The 20,122-nt window shown below is 32.6% G+C and overlaps 4 protein-coding genes across 7 annotated transcripts; 2 read left to right on the forward strand and 2 right to left on the reverse strand.

Moving 5' to 3' along the window:
* The first annotated feature begins 334 nt into the window (after nt 1-334).
* LOC122572422 (tyrosine-protein phosphatase non-receptor type 23) lies at nt 335-6,899 on the forward strand. Its single transcript, XM_043737364.1, has 10 exons — nt 335-541; nt 732-934; nt 1,007-1,329; nt 1,432-1,544; nt 1,610-4,937; nt 5,005-5,531; nt 5,619-6,082; nt 6,147-6,445; nt 6,526-6,672; nt 6,731-6,899. Exons 1-10 carry the CDS (start codon nt 455-457, stop codon nt 6,853-6,855), a joined length of 5,616 nt encoding a protein of 1,871 aa, XP_043593299.1. The 5' UTR covers nt 335-454; the 3' UTR covers nt 6,856-6,899.
* Nucleotides 6,900-7,099: 200 nt separating this feature from the next.
* On the reverse strand, nt 7,100-11,876 carry LOC122572423 (dolichyl-diphosphooligosaccharide--protein glycosyltransferase subunit STT3A). 3 transcript variants are annotated; one of them, XM_043737365.1, is made up of 12 exons: nt 11,739-11,876; nt 10,734-10,893; nt 10,497-10,664; nt 10,278-10,438; nt 9,810-10,199; nt 9,583-9,736; nt 9,266-9,504; nt 9,019-9,183; nt 8,759-8,947; nt 8,467-8,686; nt 8,201-8,389; nt 7,100-8,119 (listed from the first exon to the last, which is right to left on the reverse strand). In XM_043737365.1, exons 2-12 carry the CDS (start codon nt 10,828-10,830, stop codon nt 7,974-7,976), a joined length of 2,118 nt encoding a protein of 705 aa, XP_043593300.1. In that variant the 5' UTR covers nt 10,831-10,893; nt 11,739-11,876; the 3' UTR covers nt 7,100-7,973. The 3 variants fall into 3 exon arrangements, with proteins under 3 accessions (XP_043593300.1, XP_043593301.1, XP_043593302.1); XM_043737366.1 differs by having other exon boundaries at nt 11,627-11,821; XM_043737367.1 differs by having other exon boundaries at nt 11,620-11,821.
* A 263-nt stretch (nt 11,877-12,139) lies between these two features.
* Nucleotides 12,140-18,862, forward strand: LOC122572471 (nuclear pore complex protein Nup205). 2 transcript variants are annotated; one of them, XM_043737436.1, is made up of 6 exons: nt 12,140-12,275; nt 12,555-12,718; nt 12,817-13,522; nt 13,597-14,322; nt 14,405-18,340; nt 18,436-18,862. In XM_043737436.1, exons 1-6 carry the CDS (start codon nt 12,266-12,268, stop codon nt 18,654-18,656), a joined length of 5,763 nt encoding a protein of 1,920 aa, XP_043593371.1. In that variant the 5' UTR covers nt 12,140-12,265; the 3' UTR covers nt 18,657-18,862. The 2 variants fall into 2 exon arrangements, with proteins under 2 accessions (XP_043593371.1, XP_043593373.1); XM_043737438.1 differs by having other exon boundaries at nt 13,627-14,322.
* An 87-nt stretch (nt 18,863-18,949) lies between these two features.
* Nucleotides 18,950-19,901, reverse strand: LOC122572494 (phosphatidylinositol N-acetylglucosaminyltransferase subunit C). The gene has a single exon (XM_043737491.1). It carries the CDS (start codon nt 19,886-19,888, stop codon nt 19,070-19,072), a length of 819 nt encoding a protein of 272 aa, XP_043593426.1. The 5' UTR covers nt 19,889-19,901; the 3' UTR covers nt 18,950-19,069.
* Between the last annotated feature and the right edge of the window lie 221 nt (nt 19,902-20,122).

Below are 20,122 nucleotides of genomic sequence, written 5' to 3' on the forward strand. Positions count from 1 at the left end.
TAATCGGAAAAATAAACAAATAGTATCTCGAAAATAGATTTAATAAATCAGTTTATTGTTTTCTATAGACACAAACCGTTAGCAAATTCCAGTGTGCCCTATCGTCAAGAGGCATTTTTATTTGACCAATGTACGGAAAATGATTTCTCTATGTACATCATAGTTTAATTAATTCTATCTCATATTTTATATCGTAATTAATGATGTAACGACTGTAAAATATTACCTGAAATAATGTGTAAATTGTAGAAAAATATTTTATATATTGTAAATGGAATTACTCTTACACATGAATATCCACCCATAAACGGCGCTTCAATCGTCATAAGTAAGTATATACGTGATAAAGAAAAATATGTTCCATGATTAAATCCATTTTCTACAAGTTTGACAGATGATCAACTGTCAGTTTTTAGAAACCTCGGAAAGGTAACATATTACTGAGTAATTTACAATGGAAGCAGTACCGAGGTTGCCGATGATATCGTTTCAATTAAAAGTTAGCCCAGAGCCTACTACGTTTGGACCAAAGTTAAAGCAGGTATAGATAAATAAATCATACTGCAACTTTTTTTTTATCATAAATTAATACTCGATTTTTGTTTTTATTATTTACAAATTTAAATTGTCGTTCCATATTTCCATTTTGCAAATGAACCGCGTGATCATTCATTAATTTATTTCAGTTTGTCAATTAATCTAATTAGGGCTATAATCATTTTTTGTTTTAGTATATATGTGATTTTTATAATAAAGATCCAGCAACATTTACACACGAGATACATCAATTAGAAAGCTTACGTGCAGTAGCTGTACGACCACCCATTGATGTAGCTGGTTGTTCATTGTTGAAAAGATATTATTGTCAATTGCATTTTCTTCATAGTAGATTTCCAATGGGAAAAGATGGTATAGCAGCGGTCACATTCACATGGTAAAATAATTGAGATAGTGATGAATAGTTATCATTAGAATTAAATAATTGAATGCATTTTATTTTAAATAGGAGAGATACATATGCAAACATGGTTTGCTCATTGGCAAATATTCGCTTTGAAATAATTTCTATCTTGTATAATATTGGTGCAATGCATACTCAGTTGGGAGCACTTACAGAAAGAACATCAGCTGATGGGATGAAGATGGCTTGTGCTCATTTTCAATGCGCAGCATGGGCGTTTGAGCATTTAAAAAATAGTTACCCACAGCCATCTGGTGTAGATTTAGCTCCAGAACTTATGACATTTATGCACCAGCTTTGCTTAGCCCAAGCTCAAGAATGTATATTAGAAAAAAGTATGCTTGATAATCGTAAACCCACAATCGTAGGTAAGTATAAAAGAAATAAGATTTGCATAAATATATTACATTTTTTGTGGCTTTAATTGTCTACTCTTGTACATCATTCTACAAGATATATGTATCATGTAGCAAAAGTTGCGAGACAGATAGTGGACTATTTCAATCTGGCATTAACTACACTTGAACAAGGTGGAAGTGAGGATGGAACCATATCAGATACCGTTGGAACTAAAATTTATAAGGTAAAATTTAAAAATATCGCTTACTGTTATTAATGAAACATTGTTCTAAAAATATTCTTTTTCAGAGTTGGAAGCATTACCTGAAATTCAAGAAGGCTTATCATTTAGCAGTTACATATTTATATCAAGGATTAGCTGCTGAGGAGCAAAGAAAGATGGGAGAAAGGGTAGCATTTTATAATGCTGCATTAGCTTCTTTAAATGAAGCACAATTAATTTATTCAAATATTCCTGGAGAAAAAGCAACTATAGAAGAGGCACTTACATTTACAAATGACGTGATAGAAGGGAAACGTAAAGCAGCTAAAAATGAAAATGAGTACATATATCACGAGGAAGTACCAGAAAAAGAAACATTACCTACAGTAAAGGGAGCTCCTTTAGTTAAAGGAATATCTTTTAGCATCAATGATCCCGAAGTTTCAGGTCCTGATATATTTGCCAGGTTAATACCAATGAAAGTGCATGAAGCAAGTTCTTTGTATTCGGAAGAAAAAGCGAAAATATTACGTTCCGTTGGTAGCAAAATTGAAGAGAGAGATCAGCAACTCAATACCTACTTAACGTCCTTAAAATTGGAACATATGAGTTTATGGGATCCCGACGCTCAAACAACGGAATGGGAGCGGTTACCTCTTCCTGATGAACTGGTTGAAAGATGCGCAGCACTAAATGCAAAGCAACACATTATTCAAGAGTTACTCGATATAATGGGAAAATTATCAGATACTAGCCAAGATGTTGAAAAAATATTGAAAGAAATTAAGAAACTTCTTCTTGATGAAGAACAAAAAGAAAAAGAATATCAAGATACGGTTGGAAAGAGACCTCCGTCGATAGTTGCCACTGATTTAACCAGAGAAGCTAAGAAATATGAAGAAGCTCATAATAAAGCTTCAGAAAGTAATCATGCTCTTCATAAAGCAGTAACAATGCATGTAAAAAATTTGAAAGTACTTTCTCAACCGCTTGCTGACCTTATGGCCCATATACCTTCGCCAAGTGCGTACCTATCAGAACAAAATACTGAAAAATCACATAGCGCAATCGAATTAGAACGAATGCATACTAAGGAACTAAGGCGCATTTTGAATAAGGTTGACGAAATGCGTAGACAGAGGAACGAATTGCATGCAAAGTTACGAGATTCAATTTCACAAGATGATCTAACACGATTACTAGTTACTGCCACGTCCGATTCTGGACCCCTGGATCGTTTATTTGCAGATCAACTAAGTAAACATCAAACTCTAGTAACATTGATAGACCAAAATCTTGCTGCGCAAGATAACATCTTAGCAGCTTTAACAGATGCATATGCCCAAACTGCTAATGTACGAAAAGGAGTCGAAGAAATATTAAAACGCCGAGAACATACTATTTCTTCTTTGATTGCGTCTTACGATGCTTATGAAGACCTATTAGCAAAGTCTAGCAAAGGTCTTGAATTTTATAGGAAATTAGAAATAAATGTCTCAAAATTACTTCAAAGAGTGAAAAGCACTTGTAAAGTGCAAGAAGAAGAACGTGAACAAATACTTGCACAGGATAGCAATAAAAATTCTCAAGAAAGGATTGATACAACAACAGCCGCTATTTATGATCAGAGTCGAAATCGAACTGGTAGTGGACTTAAGTTAAAGGATTATTTAAATAGTAGGCAGGAAAATATTCAAAATCAGTATTATAATGTATATAAAGAGCAAGGTAAACAAGTTCAGATAGATGCAGCAACAAAGTCATACTTGAATGACACAGTGAATAAAAATGCAATGCATTCTAGTGGAGTGACTACGTTGGATGCAATGTCGTCTACGAAATCTATGCAGCAGTATTATTCTACACCATATACGGATTACAAAACGAATGTACCCTATACACATGAAATTTCAACATATAACGAAAATACTGCTTTAAGCCAAAACTATATGCAAGTAAATAGTTCAGATACTGTAAATACTTATCCACAAGCAATTGGGACGACAGCAAACACTGCAGTGCAGTATCCAGTAAATTCTTTTGTATCCAATGGACAATTTTCTACAGTTTTAGATGGACAGCATAAGTATTCTGCTAATCCTCAAACACTTTATAACTATCCTACCAATACATTACAATATGAAAATTACCAACCTTCTGCTGATTATACTGGATATAATATTGCACAGCAATATCCTCCTAATTTTGATAAAACTGCTAGTACTAGTGTTACTAAAGCTGAGATACCTCAAACATCGATGACACAAACGTCTGCGCCTCTAGCAACTACAGTTAATAAAACAACAGATGTACAAGCACAGCTTTATACTACTCTAGCTCAACAAGGGCAACAATATATACCTGAATCGCAACAAAAATTTGTTTCTCAAGAATCTGTTTCAACTATCAGTCAACATGTATTACCAGTGGATAATACTCAAATGCAAAACTATATCCTCCCTCAAATTAGTCAAAGTGAAGTTTCATGTACTCAAAGTTATATTGGTACAATGTATTATAATCCATCCGAGTTACATGCTCAACAAGTCACATCGAATCCAAGTACATCCGAAACGACTAATATTCCTGCCTCTAGCCACTATATGCAAACACAATATATGAATACAAGCATTCCTCAACCTGTTTACTCTACTACTTCTTTAACTCTTCCAGTAAATAATATGGGGACTTCATATTCTTCTAACTTGCACAGCTCCAATACTATACAATATCCACAGCAGAGTAGTACAGAACAAACTAAACAAATTTATACAGATAAAGTATACCAATATGGATCACAAGTATCAGCTAGTGACACCACTTTAACTTACCCTAATACTTATCATGGTTTACAACATGCCAGTGTTTCATATACACAAACTATATTACCTACAGATACTTCTAATACATATGCATACTCAAATTGTTCTACTAATACAGAAATAATTCAAAGTCATACAAAGCCTTTGGCAAGTATGCAAAATTACACACAAGCATATCAGTACCCACAACAGTACCCTGGGTATGGTGGTTATTCTCATGTATACAACCAAGGATACAATTATATCCAAGGAAATCAAATAACTATGCCAGTGACAGAATCTTATAAAGGCCAAATGGGATACACTTATAATTCCACCAATCAATGTTATGAATACAATCCTAGTAATGTTCAAACTTCACAATCAATTCAAGTATCACAGCAATCTTCTGAATCAACACTGCAAATAAATACCGGCATTAACAATGTATGCCAACAACAAGAAAGTAGTGCGAGATACACAAATGCTAGTAATAATTCTATGGTTAGTCAAACTCCATCTTCTCAATATTCAGAACAAACTTATCAGCCTCAAGGTGTAGCTGACATTTATTACAGTACACCATATGGTCTCCAAATGCAAAGTACTCAAGGTAAATATCAAACTATTTTCTTATATTAAGATTGCAATTATTTAAATTTTATGTTTAATTTTTGTAGCATCCTCTAACAGAAATGAAAACTACACTAATTACAATCAAACATACATGCAAGCTGCTAACAATGGGACTAATACAACGACAAGCGCGAATCCTACTAAACCCGCTACAATGTCAGAGAAATCTAATGTGGACTTGCTTGCTGACCTTGATGTCACTATAAATCATGCACCTTTAGTACCAGAAGTACGTCCTGTCATACATAAAAGCAATGCACAAGACGAAGCTGTAATGAAAGATACGACAAAAGATGAAACGAAAGATACTGCTAGTGAAGATGATAAAGTAAAATCGAATGACACTACTACTGTCGAAGATAAGACGGAAAACGAGAATTTGCAGATTGTATGGGATACGTGGTACAATGACGTGCAACCTAAAAAGGATCCTTTAGGGGATCCAGTAGCATTGCAGAAGTTTATAAATGAGGTTGAAAAGTATGAGAAATTTGTAGATAGCTTACTTGTTAAAACATTAAGTGGAGCAACTAATCTTGATATAAAATGGAAGGAAGTCCAAGAATTTGAAGTAGGATCATATGAATTCCAAATTACTTGTATAGTGTAAAATATTATTCTGTTAATCACACTACAAAATAATATACTTGAATTTTAGGAAAGGGAAAGTGGAAAACAATCGTGTACAGTAGCGTTAGCTCATTCTTCGGAAAATAGAGTAATGGAATGTATCCCATATGACACAACAAAGGTACAAATATCGTCGACAGATATTCCAAATTATATTAACGCTTCTCATATAATGGAAATTACACAATGGATACCGACAGCATTTATTATTACTCAAGCACCATTGCCAGACAAATTAGAAGTATTTTGGATGATGATATGGGAACAAGAAAGTGAAATAATTGCATGTTTAGTATCCGATGCACAATTAAATGGAGAGATATACTGGCCTATAAACGAAGAAGATATTCTGAACATTGGTAGCTTTACGATATCATTAAAAAAGAGAGTAAACCATGTATGCTACGTCCAAAGGGTTATTTCTGTGCATAATACTAAAAAGAACTCAGAAAAGACTGTCGTGCACATGCAATTTCTCACATGGCCTTCCAAGTATGTCTTCAAAATAAATAATATTCAATCATTTTATGTATATAATTTTTTGTTTACTTTTCAGTGGTTTTCCTAGTAGTCCAGGTGCACTGCTTACTTTTTCAACGGATGTAATGACAGAACAAGCACTGAGACGTTGTACAAAACCAGTGGTGGTGCATTGTTTAGATGGTGGAGCACTAAGCAGCTTATTCCTAGTAGCAGCAGCTACAGTATGCCATATACGTGCAGGTTGCGGAATAGTCAATGTACCTCTTGTATTCAAGGGTCTTCTGAAGTGCCGTAAACAAATTGTAAATAAGGAGTCCTTGTTATTCGCGTATCAGTTGGTATTATACCACGCTCAAGACATTTTAATGAAACGTAAGAACTGTTTCTCCTCTAATTGTTTATATGATTTGATCGAATTAATTCAAAATAAAATTTTCTTATCGGATATTTAGGTGGAATTTTATCGTCTACTCGCTCGACATTTGAAAATTTCGAAGGATTAAAGGGAAATAAGGACAAAACATCAAGGAAGATGCATCCTTCTGATGATTTCCTTCAAACTCTTGGCATAAATACCCAACGATCAGATGTTGACCAAGGTATTGTAAAGTAATATTTTTTACAAAGTATAGTTTAATGATATTGTTTAAACTTTAGGTCGACAAAAAGCTTCTACTGCTAATTCAATACATTCAACTACGACGTCGATTCAAGAGAAACCTAAAGAAGGAATAATCGATCCGCTAAGTCAACTGGATCCTCTATGGTCTATTAGAAGATAATCAAATAAATTTGCACCAACCAATAAATTTATTATTTAAATGAACGTTTGCATTCCTACGTTTTTTAAATTAACAATATTGCTAAGAGTAAAATAATTATGGTAATTGTATAAACATTGCAATTCGTATTAATTCACATAGATGACTTGATATTTCTGAAACAAAAGACACTTATCGTTCAGGAGTTTTAATGGTTTTACAATCTGTAAAATATATCGAATAAAATGTATGTATAAAAAACAAATGCTGTCTGTTTACATTTATTTCCATCTTCACCAGAAAATCACATATTTTCATACACATCCACAAAACATACGATATAAGGCATGCGTTTCTAAAGCATATGGATGATAAATTGGTACGTATTCCTAATATACATATGTTCATACATATATATATACATGCACCACAATTCGAAATCACTTTATAATCAATTGGTACTATTTTACATCGTATACTACTACTGATGTTTCTGACAGGTTTCGAGTTTATGATCCTTGGTTACAAAAGAAATCTTCTTTAATGCAAATTTATTCTCCATATGAACACATAATTAATGGCATAATAAATCTTTACCCTATTAATTCTCAGTAAGTATAAGTAATGAAATTACATTTTTCATAAAATTTAGTCATTTTATTAAATGTAATTACTTATGTGTATGTAGGAAGCAATTACGAAGATGATCATTATCTTTGAACACAGGGATCGTTTAATAATTTAACGTTTAAAATAAATGCTTCTCTAAGAATATTCAACTTGATAAACTATACCCAGAATATATATATTCTTTAAGTTACAGATAATAGTACGTTCTTATAAACCCTATTAAAATAAATATGCTGCTGGATTCTTTTCGATTATTATAAAGATTATTTCCAAAATTATTTCATAAATCGATATAACTATATTTATTAAAATAATGTATGTATATAATGAGGCCTGAGTATATTTTTTATAAAAGTTTCAATTACACTATTTAATGGAAATTGTAATTCTGTATTTAGTGCCATGTTGATATCTTATAGACAATTATAAAACTTATAAGCAAGTGAAATTATGAAACAGTTTACAGAGATGTGATAATATTACTTTTTTCTTATTAGTCCATATCTTTTTTAAATTCCTCTGTTTCTTAAATCTTTCACTTTATAAATTCGTACAAGCCAATGTTCTGTAGTGTAAGCTTCTTCTAACATGTCTAGCTCAAAGTCTTTATTACCAATTTCCATGTTCCTAACTCTGTCATATCCAGAGGGTTTGCCTGTTTAATCATAAAATTATTCAAATCATATTTATTTTAAACTAGTATAAATTATATTCATGTCATAATAAAAAAACTTACCCCCTTCTGTATAAACTTGACCGAATCTGTAATAACACATTTTATACATAAGACAATTGAGCAAAATTGGAGAACCTTCTTTGTCAACTCGGAATTCTCCTGCAGAGTTATAATAATCCCACTCTGTTATAGATTTCCCTTTTTCAGTGCTTCCGCCAATACGCACCATCCATAGGAACTTATTAATGTCTGAAATCATAATTGAACAAGTCCTTAGACAATTTTAAGTTATAGCTTGATTTAGGTTTATATATTAATTGTAATACCATCTGACGAGTAGCCTGTAAGTCCTCCAAAAATAACAAGAACATAATTAACATCTAGTTCTCTCATTATTTCGTAAGCTTTTTCCTCAGAGCTTGCCATTGCTTGGCCGACTCTTGATATGTGAGTATTGTTCCATGTATTGTTGTCTACTAAAATGGTACGATTCGCCATCGCCGTGATCTGGTATCCATAATCCCACCAAGACATTACTTTGGCATTCTGCAGTTAAGAAACGTAATTTTAAATGTTGCAGATTAACAGGAAATTGTCTAGGTAGACTTATAAAATTACTTCTGGTGTATTCATCCGTAACCAATAATACGCTTCTCTAAAATCATCAAAGATCATACGACCACCATCTGGGGAACGCGCCGATAACACGATACTAGGCGAACTATAAGCTTCTGCTGTAACCCACGTACAGTGGATAGTATACGAAAAGAAGAGAATACACATTACTGTTATAAAGAGCGTGGCAATCTGAAAATCAATATGTCAATATAAAATTTCGTAAAAAATGAAAGTTAAGAAAGGATGTTCATTGTAATTACCTCACTTCTGAGTATATAATTACTTTCAAACTTTTTCGACTTTTTATCTGTAACTTTTCCTCTTTCTACTTGTTTCATATAAGTGACAAGTAAAGAGGAAGCTCCGATGCCACCCAAAATACACATTACTGGAGCCAGAACCAACATTAATCGAACCATTACACCCTGTATAGTTTAAAATTTAAATGCTTGTTCGAATTTTCGACATTAATTTTTAACGAATTTTTAATGAAAACTTTTTACTCACAGCAAAGTATAGACTTGTAACTCCATACAAGATGAGAAAAATATTTGAATCTGTTAACTTAGAAAAACAGAAGTATAGACCCGAGGGAAATAGAAATACTAAAATCTGAAGATCAAAGTAAAAAGAGCTCCATGATGTTGGTTGATGTTCCGAAACAGACGCAATTATCGGTATGTGATTCTTTGCATAAGACGGGTCCAAAAGAGAATAAAAGCGGCCAGTCCATGGAGATATTTTTCCTTGCAATTTAGGATGATAAAAAAATTAATAAATGTTCTTTATAATCTAAAGAAATATATTATCATTATTGTATATACCTGTAATGGTTAAGATAACACCTAATACAAATGAAATAGTAACTACAGAAATAACAAGACCACGGAATAATATTTCGAAGTCATCTTGTGACACTTTACTACGTAGATAATCAACTAGAGCATGAATCTGGCAAAGTCCAAAAACTCCCAATGCCTGTACAAAATATAAATTAATTTTGTCTAGAGAGTATTTTCTACAAAACAGAGATACTATATTTTATACTTACAAGCATATGTTCAGAGCTCTGAACAGGTTGAAAACCAACAAAAGATATTTGCATAGATAAAATTGTTCCTAAACAATATACAATACTGTATGCAATGTATATTCTATGAGAAAACCTGCCAGTCACCATCAAAGTTAATACATGTAAAGGAATTAGATTAATTAGGAATACATAGCCACCCCAAGAAGACACCATATAAAAATATGCAAGAGCAGCACATGTTGCCCAACAAATTGCTCCAGTTTTAACTGCTTTGATCCACATGTAATATGTAAATAACATACAAAAAATAGCTATGCCTTCATTATCATAAGATCCTGCCACTGATCGTGATATATAACCAGGTACAATTGCAATCATAGCTGCAGCAAACAATCCTGATGCAGAATCCTTAAAATCATACACAAAGTAATATATTTTTGGTTTATTATACTAAAAGTACTACATATATATTGAATATATTTTTACCTTCAGTTCTTTGGTAAGTAAGTAAGTAATAATTGTTGTCAAACTAGAAAATAATGGAGCTAGGAAGACACAAATAGTACGTATATCTAAGGTAATATTTAATAGCCATGAAAGACGATATAATGCTGCTGATGTTATCATTAATCCTGGATATATTGTTCCTGAAATAATTAATGATTAAAGTATATTACGATTAAAAATTAATACACAGGAACATACCTCCAATTATCCTCCCAAGAGGATACCAAACACGATCATCAAACCAATTATGAAAACTATAAAACCCATTTTCTGCTAAATACTTTGTTGTGCGATAATTAAAATATGGATCAAATTCATGGATAACACTCTCAAATCTTAAGACAGAGAACAATCTTGTTGCAAAAGCTATAAAAAAAGATTACATTTACTTAGAATATTACAAGAATTCTTCTTATTTTAATTTAGGAAACTTACATAAAATTGCTGCAAGAGATAACACAGTCAATTTCAAAAGAGTCTCCTGCTTCTGTGCAGACATACGCAAACCTCTTGTCTTCATCAATGTAACCATATTGATGAGGCTATGAGGTGTTACTCTCTTAAATAATTAAAACACCACCTTTATAAAATTTACCTATAAAAAATGTACTATCATTCATACTGATATTATATTTATTTATTTGTGATAAAAACTACACTTGTATCACATGCGGAAAGCAGGTAAATACTCAGAAATATTATATGCTAAAATCTTCAATGCATTATTATACAAGATGTCTCAATGTTCAACAGCCGAACTTTGTTAACATATTTTTATATTAAAATAAAAAACAACTTCAGGAAAAAGAATATATTGAACAAGTAATATTGATACATGTGATAAAATAACATAAAGGGTTTATTGATTCACATTGAGATGAAGTAATATCAAAATGAGTCTTATACTTATCTAATCTATACTTATTCTTGTTTTACAGCATTGTAACTACAAATTTATTATTGTTCCTATTATATTGTGCTTTTTTATTATAACTTTTTAATAAAGTTTTAAGTGAGTTATATAACATTTTTTGCTTGAATATAGCCATAGATTACACTGACGAAGCTCGGCTGTTAAATCCTGAAGCACCCTAGTTATCATATCAATAAAAGCTATAACGAAAAACACATGGCGTTTGTCATTGTCAGCAATAGGTTATGATACTCCATAGAAAAGAGATAGTAGAATAGAAAATATCGAACGTACGCGATTAAGAGATAAATGAACGAAATAATAAACATATTGCTTCAACAAAAAAATAGCAATTACATGCTAAATGAACTACATGAATTCAAATGATAGTTTTCCTCATTAACTGACCACGTACACAAAATTACCGGCCGGTGACATATGTATATTTTACATCACATATCTAATCGTTCCGCATCGTACATTTATGTAGTTTTATATATGTTACGTAAACCGTGATGTGAACTTACGAATTTACGAATTTTACAATACAAGAAAAGTAATAAAATAACAACGTCATTTAAATTACTAACTGAGAAACATCGCGACTCGAAAGAAAAAAGCATAGATTAAAGTCAGCTTCTAGTTGCGCTACCTACAATCGAAATAAGACCAAGCAAATTATTTGGTATTCGTGTATATAAGTACGTTATAGAAAGAAAGAATTAAAACTATTCTTTGTTCAAATAAACATTGATTATAGGCTATTATAGGTCAAATACTGAGCGATAAATTAAACTCTCAAGTTAAAAATAAAAAAAATTTTAATGTGAATACGTTCTCTGGTGTAATTTTTAAAAATAAGATATGCTTATAGCAATTGCATCTCGTGTATAGTTGTTCAATGGTTTATGATTATCAATAAATCTATCGTTCCCGCCAGAGGACCGGTATTTGTATTATGTTGCACGAGATTTCTTTCCTTTCATTATATTTAAGTACTATATTTTGTTCCGCCAGATTTGTGTTTTTATAACATTTTATTTACCGTAACAAAATGACCGAAGGTAATTTTTAATTTATATGATTGATCCATATCTTTAATGTCACATGAAAAATCTAACCTGCATCATATAAATGATTAATAGATATTTGAACTGTATTCCTTTTAACATAATGCAACAATTCCTATATTTTAGCATTTTATTATAGTGTTATATAGCCTTAGAAAAATATTTTTAATCAATTATATATATATATATATATATATATTCTATTTTATTTTTTATATTATTCTGATTAATCATATAAATTATTAACAAAATGTTATTTTATGAATTTTATAGAAAAGGAAATTACACAGGATATGTGGACTCCTTACAAAGAACTACAGAGTCTTGTGGAACGATATATTACTTCTTCTCCAACAACTTATGACCTTCAATATCCTGAATTTACAGAAGCTTTACGTAACCATAGGCAAAATTTTTTAACTCTTTTAAAAAATCCTGTAAGTGATTATATGACATCATGTATTTAAGATTATGTGAGACAACAAAAATATTACAAATTTGCATAATATATGGTTTAAGATATATTCTATTGCAGCCGCAGAATGTGAACAGCAGAGAAGAAATAACAAAGGGAGCAACAGATGGTATTACACTTCCTGGCTTAGGACATCAGTTGTTGTCAAAAGAATTGGTCGATGAAACCCTTATTATATCAGACATGTATGAACTTAATGAGTTCATGGCATTAGATCTTTTATGCACTGCTCAACTACAAATGCCTCATCACCCTGGTTTACCTAGAGGATTAACAGCTATTTTATTATATTATGATGGAAAGAAAGCGCTCACATCAACTTTAAGAATGCTTATACAGGCAAGAATGGGACATAGTTGGAATATTGATGCCCCAATAGCTCTTCTGAGACATATTACGGAGTATACAAATAAATTACAAGAAGATGGCTTATTAGATAGGATTTTATCATTATTAGAAAAAATGGATCCTGTGAAGGAGCAAGACCTACTAGAAAAAAATCGGGCATTAGGTGGATCAAAGCATCGATACATGGTCATGAAACTTTACAATGATTCTAGACAAGATTTAGCAGATATATTATATTTATGGTCTGCACAATCTTCATTACCAAATCCAATCTTATTTCGTTTACTATCTTTATTACAAACGAAACAAATTGATGAAACGTATGAAGGTGGTATGGATAAAGTTACGCTTGCTATTATAATGAGTGTATTAAATGCCATCAATTTTAGCTCGTTACATAGTCATGAAAATGGCGAAGGTATATTCTTTAGTCGACTATAAATATAGATTTTGTGTTGTGATTTGTTATATTATATAGAGCTTTTATTTCAGAATTGATCAATTCTATGCCATTAATTGCAGAAAGAGGAGCACACGACGAACTATATCAAAAATTAATATCAATGAACATCAATTGGGAGTGTGCTAAATTACGCGGACTTATACAATTTGCTTTTGCAGTTGCTCTTACAACAATAAAAACTACAGCTAACGTACAGGTCTTGAATATTACTATTGAAGACGAGAGACTACTGGAAGCAGCTTTAACAAACAAATGTTTTCATTTTATGGCTGAATTATTATTTAGAAACAAGAGCATATATTACGAAGAATTTTATATCCGCTATTTCCACTCTCTTATTTCCGATTTTATATTATTGATGCCCTTAAAAGTTAAGGATCTACGGAGTCGAGTGGACGAGTCTATGCGTTTGATTCAGGCATACCAGCAAGAGGGTATCAAACCACCCTTGAATCTAGATAATCATTTTGAATATCTAATGTTAACTGTGGCGGAATTATATAAAGAAGACCCTCTGAAACTTGAATTAGTCATGGACTATTGGTGTCATCACTCCAGTCATGATTCTACGCACGCATCTGCTACTACATACATTAATCGCTTGCCATCTAGACAAGTTGCTCTTTTTAAATTTGTACGCCTTGCTGGTGAAATATTACCGGCGGGATTATTTGTTCCATATCTTAAAATGATCGCATCTCTTGCATCTTCTACACAAGCAGCACGGCAAGCGTTCAATTTTCTTAAACCAAATGGTAAGTAATTTGTGTTTTAAAAATATATTATTGTTTTTATTGAATGAATAAAGGAATATTCAAAAGTAAAAAAAATTTATAGGATCTTCAGGTTCAACAACAATTTCGTGGGATCACTTTTTTAAATCTCTAAGCCAGTACTATGATAATCTTAGGAAAGAACTACCTCCCAGTCAAGACACTGTTTACCGACAAAGGAGCCATCCCAAAGGCATTACGCCCGAAGAAAGTAAAGGTCTTGAAGCAGTGCTGTTGGTCGTTCAAGTGATCGCGAAAAACGACGAAATATCAAGGATAGCAATATGCGATCATCCAGGGTGGAAAGTATTACCATCTTTAATCGGTTTAGTCAGTTGTGGAATACCGATTCCGCTGAAGAGTGTTTTGATACGAACACTCGCTGCGTTAGCTAGATCGCCCGAAAGTTCATCCACCGTATGGCAAAGTTTGGAGGCTGCGCAAATACTTTCAACTATACCAACGATAAGCAGCTATCAACCAAGAGGAGTTCAAAGTGAATTAGAGGAGGTTGAATCAAAGAATGAAAGATATCCATTAACACGAGCAATGTTAGAACTTTTAGACGTTCTTACTGATTTTCCTGTATTACGACTATTAGGAATGGGGCAGCGTAATCCGGGCTTTGATCCGTATTTACATTTTATTATTAATACTGTCTTTTTAAAGTTTCATACACGGTCATACAAGAACCCAGGAGAAAAATGGGAAGTTGCAGAAGCTTGTTTAAAAATATTTTCAAAGCTTATTAAACAATATGAACCAGCTGTAGAAGATTTCATTGGATGCAAGATGGAGCTCCAGAATGGAGAAGTTACAATAGTTAATTCTGCTCCTGGTTATCATATAATGACCCAATTACATTCCAAATCCGAATTACTTCATGTTATACTATATATTCTTGATAAAGGTTGTACTCATTTCGATACTTATGAACAGTTTCCTGCTAAAAAGAATCTTGAAAACGGCACATTGTATTGTTTGGAAATATTGGAAAGAGGATTAAAAACGCAGCACAACTACATGGCTCAATTAGCCGCTGCGAAATCGATAAACAAAATTTTGACCGGACTATCAAGATTACTTTTAGAGGTGGATCCACAGTCGAAAAAGCCTGATTATATGATCAATGTTGCTAAATATGTTTCGTATAGTTCTTGGCTTCCACAACACGCGTTTCATGCTGTCGGAGTTATTCATGAAGTGACCAACGAACCAGGAGCAGATTCCGAATTGCTTTCTACGTTTACAGCTACTCCTACTTTAACCACAAATATCAGGCACGGTTTCGTGGAATGCTTAGATGCAGATACAACTTTCGATGAAGATACGGAAAACGAAAAGCAGTATACTGGTAGCTGCAAAGAACGTATTTTGCTTTTGATGATGCAAAGTATTATACGACCTACACCAAATCTTTCTCACTACCTGTTAGGATTTGAGATTACCAAAGATATTAGAAAAACCGTTCTACAGCAACCTGGTATTCTGGGCTTCCCACGAACATGTCTGCATTCAATATTAGGAATTTTAGAGCAATCTCTTGAACGTGGCCGTGACAAAATAACAGAAGCTTGCTATTGTTTCCTTCATACGTTAGCTGTAAATAACAAGACATCTGTTCCTGTATTGAGATTTTTGCGAACTAGCGTAAATCAAGACTTCGTACAAAGACATCTCACGAAATTACCATTTGAGGGACAGAACAAAGCAACAGAGCTTGGTTGTATGTCGTGGTTATTAAAGATAGCCGCAATTGAATTACGTGTCGCTGGTGGAAGCTTACAAAATTCTCTGGTTCAACGATTAGTTGGAAACTTTGGTCAAGAAAAAGGGCAAATTGTGCCATCACAGAAACTTCTGATGGACCTTCTGCATTATATCGAATTTCAGCTTCAATTGGAATCACCATTATCTCTAGATTTCTTCGATCCATCACAAGTAGAGATGGTTTTAGGACGATGTAGCGTTCCAGTTACATTGATAGGGGGCCCTCGACTTATAGACATAAGAAAGCTACATTCTCTTATCACAGAAGAATTGGCTGTTACTCAAAGTAGTGCAACCGCGACTCAGCGCAATCTCATGCAACAAGAAGTACAGAAAATTTTGACATACGCTTTGAAAAAGAATCAAACAAAGCTTTTATCTTATGCCACTGTCAAATTCGTAGAGGGCTGGTGTCAAACAACAGAAATACTGTTCTGTGTTGCAACGAATCAACAACTTCCTACACCACAAAAACAGAATCTGCTGTTAAATCTATCCCACGATTTGTTACAGAAAATGACGTCTTGCGAAGCTTTAAGCGAGATAAAGACCTTAGTATCTGGAACAGTTCTGATGTTACTTGTACATTTGCGAAACAGTTTTCTCACGCAAATAGATAACGAATCATTTCCTTCGTCGCCCTCGAATACAACGATGATGAAGATCATTTTGAGTCATATCCTGCAATGGATCTTGAACGCAGGAGCTTCCTCACAGAAAGTAATAACCCATTTATATGCAGCATTGTTAAATTTCCTCTGTGTGGTCGGTTTAGAAAAATCAGAAAGTACGAACATCATTGATTTAATGTACGTTAGTCAATTAGATAGTTCAGTGAACAGAGTAATGCCTGTTCAAGAACGTTCTCATCGTTACGCGACGATACAAGTGATAAATAGCTTTGGAAATAAATTGATGGACATTTTATGCCATAATTGTTCAGGTGGTCATGATGTTTGTAAAATGTTAGCATTGTCCTGTCTAGACAAAATCTTGGAATTGGATTACGACAATGCCTGGATCATTTATTTAGCTAGCAGAGGATATTTAAAGCACATGATAGACAGTCTTTTAGAATCTGATAATATGTTACGGTGTATGCTACAACCCGAACCTGAGACGTTAAGACCGCTATACTTGTATGAAGCAAAAATGGCAACATTTTGTAGAATGGCCTCCACAAGATTGGGTGCTGAGAGTCTTTTAGAAAATAGGATCTTATCATGTATGTCAAATATGATTGTATTTGATCGACATCCCGATGTTCACATAGGATTTGAAGGAGGTGACTATTCTTTCATACCCTCCATTGGTCAGCGTTATCAGCAAATCTTCTTGCCAGCTTTGTACCTTTGCGATGCTCTGCTTACTACTCTGGGAACAGAAAACCAGTCATGTGCTATACAAGTTTGTGGCTTTCTACAGAGCCACGGGGATATTGTTAAAATAATACTACAAAATGCCTTTTCGAAAGCGAATACACTTTTCTTGAAAGAGATCGCCTGTCTTACAGGAGTAATATCCCGATCTGCGAATATTGATATGTACAAACTGGTAGATGACGAATTGGCTAAATCTGAATTCGATGACTGTAAATTAGGAGACATTAGTGGCATGAGAGAACTTCGTGCTCATTTGTATGAATTACAAAGATTAATGCTGTCGCTGTTGTATAAATTTCAATTGCAGCCTGCTCCTGTTCGTTTGTGCCACGAGAAAACAGAAGCAAACCAGCAACATATTTCTTGCGTTCAAATAGTTGCAAATATTATGCTATACACTCGTAATCAGATGCAACATAGTAGAATGGATCAAAAAATAAGGAATGTGCTGTTTGAGCCTCATTTAACGCTGAAACCTGGAGGAAGTGAAAACAGAATGAAAGACACTTCTGGCGGTGTACATTTAGGAACGATCGTTGATCAACTTGTATCTGTTACGAATTTATTGCACACCGAATTACCTCACATTGATACTCTCATTAGCAAGTCGGCAATGATAGGAGAAATGAGTACAACCGAATTGAAAGAATATATGTCCGAAGAGGAAGCGGAACTCGATGTGCAAAAGCAACGAATAATAGTGGAACAGCGATTGAATCGGTGGGTGAAAGAAAAACGTCAAACTATAAAGTATTGTTCTTTAATAATAGAACACGCATTATATATACTGTGGAGCCATTTGGATTTCTATATGATACAAGTAATGTCACGGTACAGCCGAATGCAAGGTAATATGACATCTATTAATGGTACAATATAATTAACGATTCTTCAAATATTAAGTAAATATTAAGTGAAATATTAAAAATTTTTTCTGTTTTAGTATCTCCAGCAGGTATAGATGAAGATATGGTAGCATGGAAAGCATCTTCAGAAACTCTAATGGAATTAAAACAAGGTCTTGTTTCTACATTTACAGATAACTTTATTACACAATTATTAGATACACATAACGAATATGCAAAAAATACGGTGGATCACAGCTTTGTTGAAGCCCTTGTTAGAAGGATTAAAAGGCTATTACAGTTTATAATTGTACAATAACATCCCGTCTATAATTCGAATTTATAACATATTTTTTTACATATCTGTGTATTTACGAACATCTGCCAAAACTCTCGTAGACAGTATTTATTATAATAATTCGACAGATACAAATTTTCAATAAATGATTTATATAGAAGTACAATTTACTTTAAAAAAGTACCTTCATGCTTTTATTAATTAACATTCTCGAATTATAATTGAACATTTAGAAAATTGTTAATGTATATCATTTTGAAATACAATTTTGTTAAGCACAATAATATATATGTAAAATACATTTTCATAGTTATGTTTTGTTGCTATATTAAAATTATGTTGTGTGTTAATAATAAATATTTATAATATGCCTTTTTTTTAAATTTACAATTCCATATATTACAATAAGTGGAAGAAAATATATTAAATATTTTCTAAGAAGTAATAACAGCTTCATCCCATGGCCCATAAATATTATCTTTATACTTCTGGCATCTTACATACCAATAAGGACAAATAAAATGTAAAAATACTATAGTTGCAATAAATACATAAGAAAGAATTTGTGAAACTAGTAGAAGAAAATATAATGTATTCAATGTTAAAAGACTTGAGATCAGTATTTTGCTAGTTAGTTTATGCATTAAAAATGGTAATAAAACAAAACACTGAACAGATACAGTGAGAAGAGAAAAGGCATGTAAAGGAGATGCCAATCTGGATGCTAGCATTAAGGAGCCAAATATTGAAGATGTTATGGACAAAGAATCAGACAAAGAGATCTGTAAAGGACCATACTTACTAAATATTAAATGCACCAGAAACATTAATATTGTCATGGCATAAATTGTATCTGTACTGATGGTATCCGTTAAAGTTTTCAAAATAGGTGACAAAATATATCCAAATGTAAGAAAAATCAATACAGTTCTAACATGTTTTGTGAACTCTATCAAAGTACTTGCCTCTTTCAAACAATATATAAAATAACCCAATATTGTGAATATTACCCCAAATACAAATATGATATCAGGGCTGGCCCATTCATTGTATAACCAAATAAATATAATAACAAAAAGAATGACAATATTTAGCTGAATGCATATGCTGGCACCGAAAGTTATTGCTTCGATTAATGTTACATTATTTGGTTTTATTTTGCGTAATTGTTCTAAGAATGAGCTATCCGTATAATTATCCGGTAGACCATAATTTTCATATAAATTCTTCTGCCATTGTAGCTCTACTGTCATAATGTATATTGCTCTTTATTTTTATCAGAATTTTAATCACGTAGAATATGAAATTTGGTTTTCATTAATTAAATATCATGAGTTTGGTGCTATCACGATATGATGATTAAAATTTTCATATATCCTTCGTAACTCATTCGCTGGATTTTTGCTTTGCATATAACTTACTACAAAAGAAGTAAATATGGTTTGAATTACTTTTAAATCATATATGATTGTAATTCTGAGTAAATT

Source organism: Bombus pyrosoma, linkage group LG11 (assembly GCF_014825855.1).
Source record: "Bombus pyrosoma isolate SC7728 linkage group LG11, ASM1482585v1, whole genome shotgun sequence".
In the NCBI taxonomy this organism is placed as follows: domain Eukaryota; kingdom Metazoa; phylum Arthropoda; class Insecta; order Hymenoptera; family Apidae; genus Bombus; species Bombus pyrosoma.